Source organism: Balaenoptera acutorostrata, chromosome 7 (assembly GCF_949987535.1).
Source record: "Balaenoptera acutorostrata chromosome 7, mBalAcu1.1, whole genome shotgun sequence".
Classification (NCBI taxonomy): Eukaryota; Metazoa; Chordata; class Mammalia; order Artiodactyla; family Balaenopteridae; genus Balaenoptera; species Balaenoptera acutorostrata.
The window spans coordinates 115893750-115911279 of NC_080070.1; the positions used below are offsets into that span (position 1 = coordinate 115893750).

Below are 17530 nucleotides of genomic sequence, written 5' to 3' on the forward strand. Positions count from 1 at the left end.
CTAGGCCCTCCCAGCGGACAGAACTAGGAATATCTGGGTGTATTTGAACCCGTGTGTATCCATATATCTACATATATTTCTGTATTTACTTTCTGCATATATATATATATATATATATATATATATATAAAGGAATACCTCAGAGATATTATGAGTTCGGTTCCAGATCACGGCAATAAAAGTGAATACCACAGTAAAGCGAGTAACACAAATTTTTTGATTTCCCAGTGCATATAAAAGTTATGTTTATACTAAACTGTAGTCTATTAAGTGTACAATGGCATTATGTCTAAAACTGTCCATACCTTAATTTAAAAATACTTTACTGCTAAAAAATGCTAACCATAATCTAAGTCTTCAGCAAGCTGAAATCTTGTTGCTCTAGTAACATTAAAGATCACTGCTCACAGACCACCATTACAAATATAATAATAATGGAAAAGTTTGAAATATTGTGAGAATTACCAAAATGTGACACAGAGATGCAAAGTGAGCAAGTGCTGTTGGAAAAATGGCACCGATAAACTTGCTCGATGCAGGGTTGCCACAGACCTTCCATTTGTAAAAAAACACAGAATCTGTGAAGCACAACAAAACGAAGTGTGCCTGTAAACATGAGTTCGTGGGACGTCCCCAAGTCTAATCAGCACCACAGGGCTCATTCTCAGCCTTTTCTCCCTTATTTACTGTTTCCTTCTCTGACAGTGTGAGACCTGCCTCCCACCATCTACCAAAGATTTACTTTTTGTCATATGTAACAAAATGTGACAAAAAGGCACAAGTCATACTACGTGTTCTTACATGGAGTCTACATGTAAGAAGTTTAGGATTGCCAACCTGTTTCTTGGTGAGAAACACATTTACCAAGTAGAGTATAGATAGTACTTACATACAGTTATTTTTGTCATTAGCCTTACAGTTTTGTGTCTAAATACTGTTTCCAGGTTTATGAAGGTCCAAATTTAGGATCACTCCTGTTTTCCCTCATCCACTTAAATGTAGTTATATCATTTGTTTGTAATACAGATTCACTTGTTACCTTCTGAATTCCATCCTGGATTTTCCCACCATCCTGGTATATATTTCTCTTTCTTTCTCTATTTTTTACTTTGCATTCAGTACAGTTTGTTCTCCATGGTGTACATACAGTTCTATGGGTTTGATAAATACAGTCATGTGGACAGCACCACAGAACCATATAGAGCTGTTCCATCGCCCTAATGTTTGTTTACAGGCTCTTTGTCTTCAACTCTGTCCCCCTCCCCCAAATCCTGGTAGCCACTGATCTACTCCCACCCTTGTAGTTTTGCCTTTTCTAGAATGTCATATAAATGGAATCATGCAATATGAGATCTTTTGGATCTGGCTGCTTTCATTGAGCAAAATGCTTTTAAGATTCATCCGTATTGTTGTGTGTTGCGTTTCTTCTTTTTCATTGCTGAACAGTATTCCATTGTGTAGCTCTACTCTAGTATCTTTATCCAATACATGTTTTTCCATTCACCTGTTGAAAGCAATCTTGGTTGTTTCCAGGTTTTGAAGATAATGAATAGAGCTGTTACGAGCATTCACATATAGGTTTTTCTTGCTAATAGGAGCAGCATTTACTAGAGGAAGGCTCCAGGGTGAGTGGATCCCTCAGGAGTTCTGAGATATGGCAGAACTGACTAGGACTTACAGCTTTTAGTTCAGTGGATGATTCATCATTAAAACAATAAATGCAATGGATGCATAGAAACTGGGTGAGCTATTTGCTATTTTACCACATGACATGTAAATAGAAAGATGCTAATAAAGTGTTTCTTTTCTTTTTTCTTTTTTTTTTTTTTTTGGCTGTGACATGTGGCTCATGGAATCTTAGTTCCTCAACCAGGGATCGAACCTGGGTCCATGGCAGTGAAAGGGCCTAACCTAACCACCATGGCAGTAGTGAGGTCGAGTCCCAACCACTGGACTGCCAGGGAATCCTCTCTAATAAAGTTTTTTTATTAGCACTCACATAATATTAAGAGTTAGCACCAGCAATTTACATCTTTATTCTTTTAAAAGATATTAGAATGGGATTATCAACTATTTCAGCTTGCTGTGTTTATAAGGAACTTATATTTTGAATGTTTTAATCTTTCATTTAAATTATTACCATTCAGTTTATACATTGGAATCTATTATTTTTATTGGGGTGTTTTATACCTTTGGTTAAACCATCTTTTAAATAATCTTTATCAAAACTTTACATACTGTTTTTAGAATATGGCTCAATATAATCGGTTTGCTGACACGACTCAATATTTTTCTCAATACTGTCATTACTTGCAATTCCAGATTCAGCATTTAAACTTGATTATGATTTTGCATATTTCCACTTCACTATACTTTTTTATTCTAATAATTTAAAAAATCCTTCTTTTTTTTAACATCTTTATTGGAGTATAGTTGCTTTACAATGTTGTGTTACTTTCTGCTGTATAACAAAGTGAATCAGCTATACGTATACATATATCCCCATATACCCTCCCTCTTGCATCTCCCTCACACCCTCCCTATCCCACCCCTCTAGGAGGTCACAAAGCACCGAGCTGATATCCCTGTGCTATGCAGCTGCTTCCCACTAGCTATCTATTTTACATTTGGTAGTGTATATATGTCCATGCCACTGTCTCACTTCGTCCCAGCATACCCTTCCCCCTCCCCATGTCCTCAAGTCCATTCTCTACGTCTGCTGCCCCTAGGTTCCTCAGAACGATTTTTTTTTTTTTAAGATTCCATATACATGTGTTAGCATACGGTATTTGTTTTTCTGTTTCTGACTTACTTCACTCTGTATGACAGATTCTAGGTCCATCCACCTCACAAAGAATAACTCAATTTCGTTTCTTTTTATGGCTGAGCAATAGTCCATTGTATATGTGTGCCACATCTTCTTTATCCATTCATCTGTCGATGGACACTTAGGTTGCTTCCATGTCCTGGCTATTGTAAATAGTGCTGCAATGAACATTGTGGTACAGGTCTTTTTTTGAATTATGGTTTTCTCAGGGTATATGCCCAGTAGTGGGATTGCTGGGTAGTATGGTAGTTGTAGTTTTAGTTTTTTAAGGAACCTCCATACTGTTCTCCAGAGTGGCTGTATCAATTTACATTCCCACCAACAGTGCAAGAGGGTTCCCTTTTCTCCATACCCTCTCCAGCATTTATTGTTTGCAGATTTTTTGATGATGGCCATTCTGACCAGTGTGAGATGATACCTCATTGAAGTTTTGATTTGCATTTTTCTAATGATTAGTGATGTTGAGCATCCTTTCATGCGTTTGTTGGCAATCTGTATATCTTCCTTGGAGAAATGTCTATTGACGTCTTCTGCCCATTTTTGGATTGGGTTGTTTGTTTTTTTGTTATTGAGCTGCATGAGCTGCTTGTATATTTTGGAGACTAATCCTTTGTCAGTTGCTTTGTTTGCAAATATTTTCTCCAATTCTGAGGGTTGTCATTTCGTCTTGTTTCTGGTTTCTCTTGCTGTGCAAAAGCTTTTAAGTTTCATTAGGTCCCATTTGTTTGTTTTAATTTCCCGTACTCTAGGAGGTGAGTCAAAAATGATCTTGCTGTGATTTATGTCATAGAGTGTTCTGCCTATGTTTTCCTCTAAGAGTTTGATAGTGTCTGGCCTTACATTTAGGTCTTTAATCCATCTTGAGTTTATTTTTGTGTATGGTGTTAGGGAGTGTTCTGATTTCATTCTTTTACATGTAGCTGTCCAGTTTTCCCAGCACCACTTATTGAAGAGGCTGTCTTTTCTCCATTGTATATTCTTGCCTCCTTTATCAAAGATAAGGTGATCATATGTGCATGGGTTTATCTCTGGGCTTTCTATCCTCTTCCATTGATCTATATATCTGTTTTTGTGCCAGTATCATACTGTCTTGATTACTGTAGCTTTGTAGTATAGTCTGAAGTCAGGGAGCCTGATTCCTCCTGCTCCGTTTTTCTTTCTCAAGATTGCTTTGGCTATTAGGGGTCTTTTGTGTTTCCATACAAATTGTGAGCTTTTTTGTTCTAGTTCTGTGAAAAATGCCATTGGTAGTTTGATAGGGTTTGCACTGAATCTGTAGATTGCTTTGGGTAGTATAGTCATTTTCACAATGTTGATTCTTCCAATCCAAGAACATGCTATATCTTTCCATCTGTTTGTATCATCTTTAGTTTCTTTCATTAGTGTCTTATAGTTTTCTGCATAGAGGTCTTTTTTCTCCTCAGGTAGGTTTATTCCTAAGTATTTTATTCTTTTTGTTGCAACGGTAAATAAGAGTGTTTCCTTAATTTCTCTTTCAGATTTTTCATCATTAGTGTATAGGAATGCAAGAGATTTCTGTGCATTAATTTTGTATCCTACTACTTTACCAAATTCATTGATTATCTCTAGTAGTTTTCCGGTAGCATCTTTAGGATTCTCTATGTATAGTAACATGTCATCTGCAAAGAGTGACAGTTTTCTTCTTCTTTTCTAACTTGGATTCCTTTTATTTCTTTTTCTTCTCTGATTGCTGTGGCTAAAATTTCCAAAACTATGTTGAATAATAGCGGTGAGAATGGGCAACCTTGTCTTGTTCCTGATCTTAGTGGAAATGGTTTCAGTTGTTCACCATTGAGGACAATGTTGGCTGTGGGTTTGTCATATATGGCCTTTATTATGTTGAGGTAAGTTCCCTCTATGCCAACTTTCTGGAGGGTTTTTATCATTAATGGGTGTTGAATTTTGTCAAAAGATTTTTCTGCATCTGTTGAGATGATCATATGGTTTTTCTCCTTCAATTTGTTAATATGGTGTATCACATTGTTTGATTTGCGTATATTGAAGAATCCTTGCATTCCTGGGATAAACTACATTTGATCATGGTGTATGATCCTTTTAATGTGCTGTTGGATTCTGTTTGCTAGTATTTTGTTGAGAACTTTTGCATTTATGTTCATCAGTATTACTGGCCTGTGGTTTTCTTTTTTTGTGACATCTTTTTCTAGTTTTGGTACCAGGGTGATGGTGGCCTCGTAGAATGAGCTTGGGAGTGTTCCTCCCTCTGCTATATTTGGGAAGAGTTTGCGAAGGATTGGTGTTAGCTCTTCTCTAAATGTTTGATAGAATTAGCCTGTGAAGCCATCTGGTCCTGGGCTTTTGTTTGTTGGAAGATTTTTAATCACAGTCTCAATTACAGTGCTTGTGATTGGTCAGTTCATATTTTCTATTTCTTCCTGGTTCAGTCTTGGAAGGTTGTGTTTTTCTAAGAATTTGTTCATTTCTTCCAGGTTGTCCATTTTATTGGCATAGAGTTGCTTGTAGTAATCTCTCATGATCCCTGTACTTCTGCAGTGTCAGTTGTTAATTCTCCTTTTTCATTTCTAATTCTGTTGATTTGAGTCTTCTCCCTTTTTTTCTTGATGAGTCTGGCTAATGGTTTATCAATTTTGTTTATCTTCTCAAAGAACCACTTTTTAGTTTTATTGATCTTTACTATTGTTTCCTTCATTTGTTTTTCATATCTTTCTGATCTGATCTTTATGATTTCTTTCCTACTGCTAACTTCGGGGGGTTTCTTTTATTTTTCTTTCTCTAATTGCTTTAGGTGTAAGGTTAGGTTGTTTATTTGAGATGTTTCTTGTTTCTTGAGGTAGGATTGTATTGCTATAAACTTCCCTCTTAGAGCTGCTTTTGCTGAAACCCATAGGTTTGAGGTTGCTGTGTTCTCATTGTCAGTTGTTTCTAGGTATTTTTTTTAAATTTTCTCTTTGATTTCCTCAGTGATCTCTTGGTTATTTAGTAGGTATTGTTTAGCTCCCCATGTGTTTGTATTTTTTACAGTTTTTTTCCTGTAATTGATATCTAGTCTCATAGTGTTGTGGTCATAAAAGATACTTGATAAATTTTCATTTTCTTAAATTTACCAAGGCTTGATTTGTGACCCAAGATATGATCTATCCTTCAGAATGTTCCATGAGCATTTGGGAAGAAAGTGTATTCTGTTGATTTTGGATGGAATGTCCTATAAATATCAATTAAGTCCATCTTGTTTAATGTGTCATTTAAAGCTTGTGTTTCCTTAATTATTTTCATTTTGGACGATCTGTCCACTGGTGAAAGTAGGGTGTTAAAGTCCTCTACTATGATTGTGTTACTGTCGATTTCCCCTTCTACAGCTGTTAGCATTTGGCTCATGTATTGAGGTGCTCCTATGTTGGATGCATAAATATTTACAATTGTTATATCTTCTTCTTGGATTGATTGCTTGATCATTATGCAGTGTCCTTCTTTGTCTCCTGTAATAGTCTTTATTTTAAAGTCTATTTTGTCTGATATGAGTATTGCTACTCCAGATTTCTTTTGATTTCCATTGGCATGGAATATCTTTTTCCATCCCCTCACTTTCAGTCTGTATGTGTCCCTAGGTCTGAAGTGGGTCTCTTGTAGACAGCATATATATGGGTCTTGCTTTTGTATCCATTCAGCCAGACTGTGTCTTTTGGTTGGAGCATTTAATCCATTTACATTTCACGTAATTATCAATATGTATGTTCCTTTTACCATTTTTTAAATTGTTTTGGGTTTGTTTTTGTAGGTCTTTTCCTTCTCTTGTGTTTCCTGCCTAGAGAAGTTCCCTTTGCATTTGTTGTAAATCTGGTTTGGTGGTGCTGAATTCTCTTTACTTTTGCTTGTCTGTAAAGGTTTTAATTTCTCTGTCAAATCTGAATGAGATCTTTGCTGGGTACAGTAATCTTGGTTGTAGGTTTTCCCCTTTCATCACTTTAAATATGTCTTGCCACTCCCTTCTGGCTTGCAGAGTTTCTGCTGAAAGATCAGCTGTTAACCTTAGGGTGATTCCCTTGTATGTTATTTGCTGTTTTTCCCTTGCTGCTTTTAATATTTTTTCTTTGTATTTAATTTTTGATAGTTTGATTAATATGTGTTTTGGCATGTTTCTCTTTGGATTTATCCTGTATGGGACTCTCTGTGCTTACTGGACTTGACAGACTATTTCCTTTCCCATATTAGGGAAGCTTTCAACTATAATTTCTTCAAATATTTTCTCAGTGTCTTTCTTTTTCTTTTGTTCTTCTGGGACCCTATAATTGGAATGTTGGTGTGTTTAGTGCTGTCCCAGAGTTCTCTGAGAGTGTCCTCAATTATTTTCATTCTTTTTTCTTTATTCTGCTCTGAGGTAGTTATTTCCACTATATTATCTTCCAGGTCATTTATCGGTTCTTCTGCCTCAGTTATTCTGCTATTGATTCCTTCTAGAGAATTTTTTATTTCATTTATTGTGTTTTTCATCATTATTTGTTTGCTCTTTGGTTCTTCTAGGTCCTTGTTAAACGTTTCTTGTATTTTCTTCATTCTATTTCCAGGATTTTGGAACATCTTTACTATCATTAGTCTGAATTCTTTTTCAGGTAGACTGCCTATTTCTTCTTCATTTGTTTGGTCTTGTGGGTTTTTACTTTGCTCCTTTATCTGCTGTGTATTTCTCTGTCTTCTCGTTTTGCTTAACCTACTGTGGTTGGGGGTCTCCTTTTTGCAGGCTGCTGGTTTGTAGTTCCCATTGTTTTTGGTGTCCACCCCCAGTGGGTGAGGTTGGTTCAGTGGGTTGTGTAGGCTTCCTGGTGGAGGGGACTGGTGCCTGTTTTCTGGTGGATGAGGCTGGATCTTGTCTTTCTGGTGGGCAGAACTGTGCCCGGTCGTGTGTTTTGGGGTGTCTGTGAATTTATTATGATTTTAGGCAGCCTCTCTGCTAATGGGTGGGGTTGTGTTCCTATCTTGCTACTTGTTTGGCATGGGGTATCCAGCACTGGAGCTTGCTGGTGATTGAGTGGAGCTGGTTCTTAGCATTGAGATGGAGATCTCTGTGAGAGCTCTCACTGATTGATATTACATGGGGCTGGGAGGTCTCTGGTGGTCCAATGTCCTGAACTTGGCTTTCCCACCTCAGAGGCTCAGGCCTGATAGCCAGCCAGATCACCAAGACCCTGTCAGCCACACGGCTCAGAAGAAAAGGGAGAAAGAAAAGAGAGAAAGAAAAAATAATAAAATAAAATAAAATAATTAAAATGAAATATAAAAAAATATTTAAAAAATAATAAAAAAATTAAAAAGTAATTTAAAAAAACGAAGAGAGCAACCAAACAAATAAACAAATCCACCAAGGATAACAAGCGCTAAGAACTATACTGAGATAAACATAAAAGTCAGAAACAAAAGAGTCGCAGACAGCAACTCCGAAGTGTACAGTTGCTCCCAAAGTCTACCACCTCAATTTTGGGATGATTTGTTGTCTATTCAGGTATTCCACAGATGCAGCATACCTCAAGTTGATTGTGGAGATTTAATCTGCTGCTCCTGAGGCTGCTGGGAGAGATTTCCCTTTCCCTTCTTTGTTTGCACAGCTCCTGGGGTTCAGCTTTGGATTTGGCCCCTCCTCTGCATGTAGGTTGCCATCTGGCATCTTTTCTTTGCCCAGACAGGAGGGGGTTAAAGAAGCAGCTGATTAGGGGGCTCTAGCTCACTCAGGCCAGGGGGAGGGATGGGTATGTAATGCAGGGTGAACCTGCGGTGGCAGAGGCCAGCGTGACGTTGCAACAGCCTGAGGCATGCCGTGTGTTCTCCTGGGGAAGTTGTCCCTGGATTACGGGACCCTGGCAGTGATGGGCTGCACAGGCTCCCAGGAGGGGAGATGTGGATAGTGACCTGTGCTTGCACACAGGCTTCTTGGTGGCTGCAGCAGTGGCCTTAGCGTTTCATGCCTGTCTCTGGGGTCCACGCTGATAGCCGCGGCTCACGCCCATCTCTGGAGCTCGTTTAGGCAGTGTTCTGAATCCCCTCTCCTCATGCACCCTGAAAAAATGGTCTCTTGACTCTTAGGCAGCTCCAGATTTTCCCCAGACTCCCTCCCAGCTAGCTGTGGTGCACTAGCCCCTTCAGGCTGTGTTCACACCGCCAACCCCAGTCCTCTCCCTGGGGTCTGACCTCCGAAGCCCGAGCCTTAGCTCCCAGCCCCCACCAGCCCTGGCGGGTGAGCAGACAAGCCTCTCGGGCTGGTGAGTGCTGGTCAGCGCTGATCCTCTGTGCGGGAATCTCTCCACTTTGCCCTCCGCACCCCTGTTGCTGCGCTCTCCTCCGTGGCTCCAAAGATTCCCCCTGCCGCCCACCCTCCGTCTCCACCAGTGAAGGGGCTTCCTAGTGTGTGGAAGCTTTTCCTCCTTCACACCTCCCTCCCAGTGGTACAGGTCCCGTCCCTATTCTTTTGTCTCTGTTTTTTCTTTTTTCTTTTGCCCTACCCACGTACCTGGGTAGGACAAAAGAAAAAAGGTATGTGGGGAGTTTCTTGCCTTTTGGGAGGTCTGAGGTCTTCTGCCAGTGTTCAGTAGGTGTTCTGTAGGAGTTGTTCCACATGTAGATATATTTTTATGTATTTGTGGGGAGGAAGTCTTACTCTTCTGCCATCTTGAAGGTCCTCCAAAAAATCCTTCTTTAAAGGGCAATTTATGCTGGTTTTATTGAAGTGCTACGTACAATTGTTAAAGATTTGAAAAATGTCACCTTTGATATTATTTTTCCATAACTTAAATTTATTAATAACTTACTAATTTTGCTGACTAAGGCCTAAAATCTCCCATATTTTGCTTTGCAATTAATGATGGATTAGGTAAATATAAAATTAAATGTACAAGATTAAAAACCCTCCCATTGAGGTGACGATCAAATTGACCATCATCAAACCAGAATATCATATGAAACTCCAGGGAACAAAAGATGGGATTATCTCACTGTGGACGCATGCATTCCTTTTATGCATTAGCTGTCTGTCTCGCACTATTCTGCATAACTGGCCACAGTATTTGTTGCAAAATACACATATCTGTTTAAAGTTTCATGTGATTCATTCTTATGTTTTCTATTCTATTTAATTTTCACAAAATGCTGGTTGTGACTCTCCACTAATGGGTTGCAGGCTACAAATCACTCATTAGTCTACTCAGCAGTCTACTCACTAAACTGGGACAGGACAACTGCCGAGTCATGCTGAGAAATGGGTCCCTGGCTCAGATCATAAGTGAGAATTGACTTCAAATCTTTTAAAGAGATAAATATGAAAAGCAAAACTTTAATTATTTTTAGGAAAAAAAGTAAATAAAGGATAATATACTTTTTACTTCTGGATAGGGAAAGATCTATTTAAAATTCCACAAATATAACAAGATATGGAGGTAAATATTGATGAATTCAGTTATATTAAAACTCTGAACTTCAGTTCCGCAAAGGGCACTATAAAATAGAAAAGTCACAGCCTAGAAGGAGACATGCATATTACCAATAAAGGATTTTAATCCAGAATAATAGACTTAAAATTTTCTAGAATCGATCAGTAAAAGACAAATTATATGAACAAGTAAGTTATACATGTGAACATGCAGTAAGTTACAACTTACAAAAAAATGGTTATTAGTAACTAGGTGAATGTTAAAATTATAATGAAGTACAATTTCATGCTTCTAAAATTAGAATTTTTCTAATTTGAAACTTCCAAATGGTGTCCACAAAGTGCAGCAGTGGGAATTCAAGCATTGCTGATGGTTGGTCCATTGGTAAAACTCATTTGGAGAATAACGTAGCAATATTTAGAACATAAAGAAGTTTACACCTCTTGATGTAGCAATTGTAGATGTAAGGATGTATATATAAAACCCAGAAATGGCTTTATACTTTATAAAGATATGGGGACACTGTTTCCAACTCCAACAGAAATCAGACAAAAAATTGTTATGAGAATGGATGAATAAATTGTGGTATAACGATTCAATGGAAGACTATGCGTCAGAGAAAGTGAACACCTAGAGATGCCAGCATGAGTCTCACAAACACAATACTGAACAAAAATGTTAAGTTGTATGAATATACATTTGATACCACTTATAAACATGGAACACTTGTTTACCACTTGTAAACATGGAGCACAATTCCACATCTTGGTTAAGAATAACACATATGTTTTAAGGGTGCATGAAAATGTGAAACTTCACAGCCGGAATAATGGTGATCCCTTAGGAAGGCACATGTGCTTAGAGAGAAGTACGTAGGGGCTTCTGTGGTGTTAGTAACGGTTTGTTTTTATAGTTGGGAAGTAGACACGCAGATTGTATCATACTTTTATTTTATATTTTTATATAAGAATTATTCAAAGATAAATTTAAAAAATAAAAACAGACATGATGGCTGTATTGTGGGCTAAAAGAAGAAAAAAGACAAAATAGTGACATTTTCAAAGACAGAAACACCAAGTTTTTTAGACTAAATGCACAAAATTACCTATGTGGAAAGATTAGTAATAAATCATTGTTTCTAGCATTAATAGAACTCAAAATAACTATCTGATACAAAAGTTGATAGAAAATAATTCATAATCCCTTGAAATCCATGCATTTTACAACATTATAATTCTTCATATCAAATGACATATAAAACACTCCTTATTTTCAAATGGTTGTGGTATATTTGATAGTCTAAATTTTAAGAAGGGTTAAGAGAAAACAAGAGAAAGCTGGCAACACTGAGTGACTGAACTGGGATTTGTGTTCTCTTTCCAGCCACAGGGACGAAGTCAGAGGGCCTCTGGGATGCTCTTTGGAGGACATGCCCCTCACCCATGGGCTAGAGCCTCTGATTCTTATGATAAATATGTGACAGCAAAAGGTCTACTGATGAGAACATTAGGAGATAAAACTTACAAATTGACTGGTTTTACTGGTGCCAAGAAAGATCTTGTTTGAAATCTGTCCCATAGTCCACCAACCATCTAAAATCACCATCAAAATGAATGACAAGTATTTAACCAAGTTACTGTAATTTCTAGTATTTAAGTTCCAATTACTGTAATCTCTAGTATATACGTTCTAAGTTACTGTAATTTCTAGTATACAAGCTTCAGTGCTCTTGTCAGTCCCCTCGTATCACGGGCAAGAGCCCCAGTCACCCAATGGAAAGCACTCCCCGAGCATCCTTATTCACTCAGGGGGTTGCTCCTGAGCCACTCCTGGTCTCTGCTCTGCTCACAGACCCTCAGTGTCAGTTTGTTTTCTCATAGCTGGAATCTGCCTCTTTAGCCACCTCCTTTGGACTGAAGCCCTTGTGAAAGGTCTGGTTTGGATTTTCATCCCAAGACTGTGCTTTCTTGGCTCCCCCTTAGCCCATGCTCCACAGCCCCAGGCTAGTCTCCCCCACCTAGAGCCGTCATCTTAGACCATCATCTTGCCAGGAAGGATTTTGGATACGAGTATAATTCAACACTAAACAATATGTAATAAAAGACCAATTTTCACAAGGTATAAAAATATTTTAAAGGAGTTGAGAGATCCTTAAAAATAGTTATAGGAATCCAGACACATTTTTGGTCCTTTAATTGGTTTTCATTTCTGTGCACAAATCCTGTGTTGAGATTTTATATTAAAACTATATTTTTCCTCTCTAATTATCATTTTTCTCTGTAAAAGCTTAAGTTTTTCAAGATACTGTGGGCTTCTTAACCTGTAGTTCACAAACCTCTAAGGAGTCATGTTTAGAACTGTATTTCAATATAATTGATTTCCTTTTTAGTTTTGTGTACTTTTATGTATTAAAAAACTTCATTATGAGAGGTGATCATTGACCTGAGTTATTGCTGGCAATCCTTCATATCTTTTCAGTGTAAAACACTGTGAGATAGGGTCAGCAGCTTTTTCTACTGTTGTTTCTTCTGGATCAAGTTTTGGTGGTAGCATCTTGTCCCAAGGAACCATTTCATAAGCCCTATGAAATTATTAAATAATGACATTTTGTGAAAAATACATATTCAGTTGGCATAGTTCTTAACAATATCATATTCTGTGGTAGGAAGAATTCTAAACTGCCCCCCAAGATTCCTGCCCCTGTTGTACATACTGTACATAGTCACCTCCCCTCAAGTGTGGGAAGAGCAAATGTATATGGTAGGGTATCACGCCTATGATAGTTTATATGGCAAAAAGGGATTGTGCACAGGTAATTAAGGTCCCTAATCAGTTGAATTTGAGTTAATCAAAAAAAAAAAGGTAGATTATCCTAAGTGGTTCTGACCTAAACAGGTGATCCCTAAAAAGAAGCAAGAAAACAGCAGCAGACACACTTCAGTTATCCTTAAACAAATCCTGTGAGTCCTAGAGCTGCGCTGAGCTGAATTCTGCCAACAATCCGAATGATCCTGGGAGATGGGGACTCAGCCGCCGCTGACATCTTGATTCCAGCCTGAGAAACCCTGAGCATTGAACTCAGCGGGGACTTGCCAGCACTTCTGTCTTATGCAAACGTGAGATACTAAATGGGCATGATGTAAAGCTGCCATATTGTGGTAATCTGTTACACAGCAATAGAAAACTAATGCATACACTTATATACATCTTACACTTTACAAAAAAAATTTCATTTGAGCTTTGCAGCAGGGCAAGAAGAACATTAATTTACAAATAAATAAGCTATGGCTTAGAAAACTGAATTTGTTTGCTTAAGGTCACTCAGCCACTGATGGTCGAAGTTAGACATCTGATCTTGATTACCTGCCACTGAGGAGTCAGTAACATTCACATGATGTTCACCCCCCGCCCCCTAAAGCACTTTCTTAGTTTGCCACCCAAGCACTAAGTCTCTGCATTTCCTTCCCCCCGACCCGAGCACTAGTTCTCTGCATTTCCTCCCCCCACCCTCCCATTGGTTCCCTCCTCTCAGTCCCTTTTGCTGCCCCCCCCTTCTCCTCTTTCTTGATGTACAGATGCCAGGACTCAAGCTCTGTTCTTCTCCTCTGGCTCATGCAGTGCTGGGGCTTGACGTCCCTGCCCCTAAGCCATGACACCCAGACTTGTTCCACCAGCACAGACCTCTCCCCCAGACTGCAGACCCATAGACCACGTTGCCTACTTGACACATCCACTTGGATGTCTAATGAGCATCTTTATATTCAGCACATCTAAAACTGACCTCTGATCTTTCCCTCCAAACCTGCTCCACCTGCCTTCATCTTGATAAGTGATGGCTTCAGTCCCTCCAGCTGCAGAGCCTTAAACCTTGGAATCATTCACCATGCCTCTTTCTTTCAGACTCACAATCTCCAGTCTGGAAACTGTGTTGACTCTGCTCTCAAAATGTATCCAGAGGTCAGCAGCTGTTACAACTTCCTACCACGCTTCTCCAAAACGCCATTATCTCTGACCTAGATGACAGCAGCAACCTTCTGCCTGGTCTCCCAGCTTCTCCCCTCACCCAGTCCACTTTGAACCCAGCAGCCACCATGACTACTTTGATACACAAGTCTGATCTGGCCACTTCACTGCTAACACCCTCCTGTTTACAATTTCTTCAAGTGCCCAGCATGATCTGGTTCCTGGGCACTCCCTGACCTTTTCTTTTGCTACCCCTCTCTTACTGCACTGTAGACCCCTGGCCTTTGCTTTTCCTTGACATCTCAATCACACTTCTGACACAGGGCTTTTGCTCTACGTTCCCTTTGACTGGGAAGTAGTCAATCCAGATATCTGCACATCACTCACTTCCAAGTTCCTGCTCAAATCTCATCACTCAAGGAGGCCTACCCAGACCTCCTAGTTATTATGGAAGCCTGTTACTCCACACAGGACACTCTTGATATTCTTATCCTGTTCTATTTTTTCTCTCCTATTTTTTCATTGACTCATCACCTTCTAAGATATGATCTATTTACGTATTACGTTTGTGGCTTATTGTCCGTCTCCCTTTAGAGTGAGAGCTCATTGGACGAGTCTTTTATTCACTGGTGAATCTCACAGCCTAGGGCATGGACACATAACAGATACTCTATATGATTTTCGACTGAGTAAAAAAGTTCTCCTTCAAACTTCTCTGCTCTCATTTTCTATGATGCTGTACCCTTATCTCATCCTCTCTCTCTGAGCCTTTCCTTTCTGTTTTGGTTTTATTTTTCTATTAAATATAGGTTTTCTTCCTTTAACTGTTTATTTTAGCAATCAATGTAAGTAAGTAAAGAATTGTGTCTGATAGTCTTTGAATTCCTCACAGGATCCAGGATATTGTGGACACAAAGGAGATGTGTTATTAAAGAAAAAAGAAATACATTTTTATATCAAATTCTATTGGGGAAAAATGCTTACTTTTGTGTAGAGGACTTGTAAAATGAGTCTTTTGCATTATATTTCTTGTTTGATTGTAAAAGTGGTTCTCCATCATCCTAGAAGGGGTGAATAATAAGTTTAACAAGATTAGATGTAAATGAAAATTGTTAATGTTTTCTATTCACCATGCTTTCTTTTTCTCTCTTTCTGCATTTTTCTTCTTTCAAAGCACATCTTGGATCCACTGGATTTAATGCTTTCCTACTTTCCTCTATTGTCTTGGAAATTTACATTGTGTGTGTGTGTGTGTGTGTGTGTGTGTGTGTGTACTCCTACTAATTAAATTTAAATTTACAAATATATGTTATTCTACTCATTTCTGATTTTTGGCTTAATAATTTAAGATTGAAATGTACGTAATTAATTTTAGACCTTTCTTGCTTTCTAATATAGACACAAAAGACTAATTTTTTCTTCTTAGCATGGTTTTAACTCTTTTATACAAAATTTGATATGTTTCATTTTCAAATTTATCATTCAGTTTAAAACATTTTCTAATTTCTCCTGTGATTTCTTCTTTGACCCATGGATTATTTAGAATTGTGGTGTTTAATTTAAAAATATTTGATGCTTTCCTAGACATCTTATAGTTATTTATTTTTAATTTAACTCTGTGGTGGTTTGAGAACATATATAGTAAATTACACTCACTGATTTTTGAATGCTAAAAAAATCTTGCAATCCTGGAATAATCCCCACTTAGTTGTGATGTATCATCCTTTTTATATATTACCAAATTCAATTTAGTAAAATTTTGCTAAGGATTTTTTTGTCTGTTCATATCAGACTAATTTTTGTTGTAATATCTTTTTCATATTTTGGTGACAGGCTTCTTTTGTCCTCAAATATATTATTTGGGTAAAATGATATTATTTCTTCCTTAAATATCTGATCTTACTCATCAGTAGAACTATCTAGCCCTGGAGTTTTTTCTGTAGAAAGTGTTTTGAAAATCAATTAAACTATTTAATAGATATAGGGCTACTCAGACTTTCTTATTATGTCAGTTTTGTTGTGTTTTCAAGGAATTTGCTCATCTTAGCTAAGTTGTCAGATTGACTGGCATAAAGTTGTTTATCACATCCTTATTAAAAAAAAATAAACTGTATTGAGGTATAATATACTGCAATGAACTAAATTCGATAAATGCATATAATTTGATGGGATATTATAGCTGTGTATACCAATGAAAACACAACATACAAGATTCAGAGCATTTATATTTTGCAGAAGTATTTCTCATGCCCCTTTGCATCCATATCTCTCCCTGTTCCCAGGCGAGGGCAACAAATGATCTGCTTTTTGTCACTCTATATTGGTTTGCATTTTTAGAGCTTTATTTAAATAGAATCAGTTGGTATGTAATATTTTGTTTCTGGCTACTTTCATTCAGTATAATGATTTTGAGATTCATTCATGTTGTTGCATGTATCAGTAGATTTTTATTGCTGAATACTATTCCATTCTATGACTATGCTACAATTTGTTCATACTTTCACATGCACGTGAACATCTGTTTCCACATTTTGGCAATTATGAATAAAGCTGCTTTGAATATTTATGTCCAAGTCATTGTGTGGACATACATTTAAATTTGTCTTGGGTAAATATCTAGGAGTAGAATGGCTGGGACACTTGATAGGTGTATGTTTAACTTCTAAACAAAGTGTTAAAGAGTTTCCAAACTATCTGTAATGTTTCACAATCCCGCCAGCAATGTGTGAGAGTTCCAGTGTTCTGGATCCTTGTCAACACCTGGAATTTTCAGTCTTTTAAATTTTAGCCTTTGTGGGGATATACTGTTTTTCACTAATGACTCAGCATGTTGAACATCTTTTCATGTGTTTTTTAGCCATTCTTATTTTTTTTGTGAAGTGTCTGTTCAGATTTTTTGTTCATTTTGCACTTGGGTTGTTCGTCTTGTTATTGATTGATTTTAAGAGGTTTTTACACATTATAGATACAAATCCTTTGTCATATATGTGATTGTGAATATTTTCCCATTGTGTGGCTTGCTGTTTCATTTTTTTTTGTTTCATTTTCTTAACAATGCATTTTGAAAATCTAAATATTTAAAAAATTTTACAATCTTAATTTTATATTGAAGCCTATTATCCATTTTAAGGTTAATTTTTTGTATATTTTAATATAGTAAAACTTGATTTTTTTCCCCATAGGATATCTAGTTGTTTTAGTAATATATTAAGACTTCCCTTTCTTCACTAAAATGCCTTGGCACGTTAAAAAATCAAATGTCAATATATTAGGTGGCTCCACTTCTGGACTCTTTTTTATGTTCCGTTAATCTGTATCTATCATGTTC

General features: G+C 37.5%; 1 protein-coding gene across 1 annotated transcript in view; it reads right to left on the reverse strand.

The window, feature by feature from the left end:
* The window catches only part of SPMIP7 (sperm microtubule inner protein 7), a 58142-nt gene that overhangs the window by 16609 nt on the left and 24003 nt on the right, over positions 1–17530 (reverse strand). Inside the window, exons 4-6 of the mRNA XM_057549668.1 lie at positions 15187–15263; positions 12682–12820; positions 11764–11831 (exon numbers count right to left, since the gene is read on the reverse strand). Coding sequence (XP_057405651.1) covers positions 11764–11831; positions 12682–12820; positions 15187–15263 — 284 coding nt within the window. The remainder of the gene's footprint in view (positions 1–11763; positions 11832–12681; positions 12821–15186; positions 15264–17530) is intronic.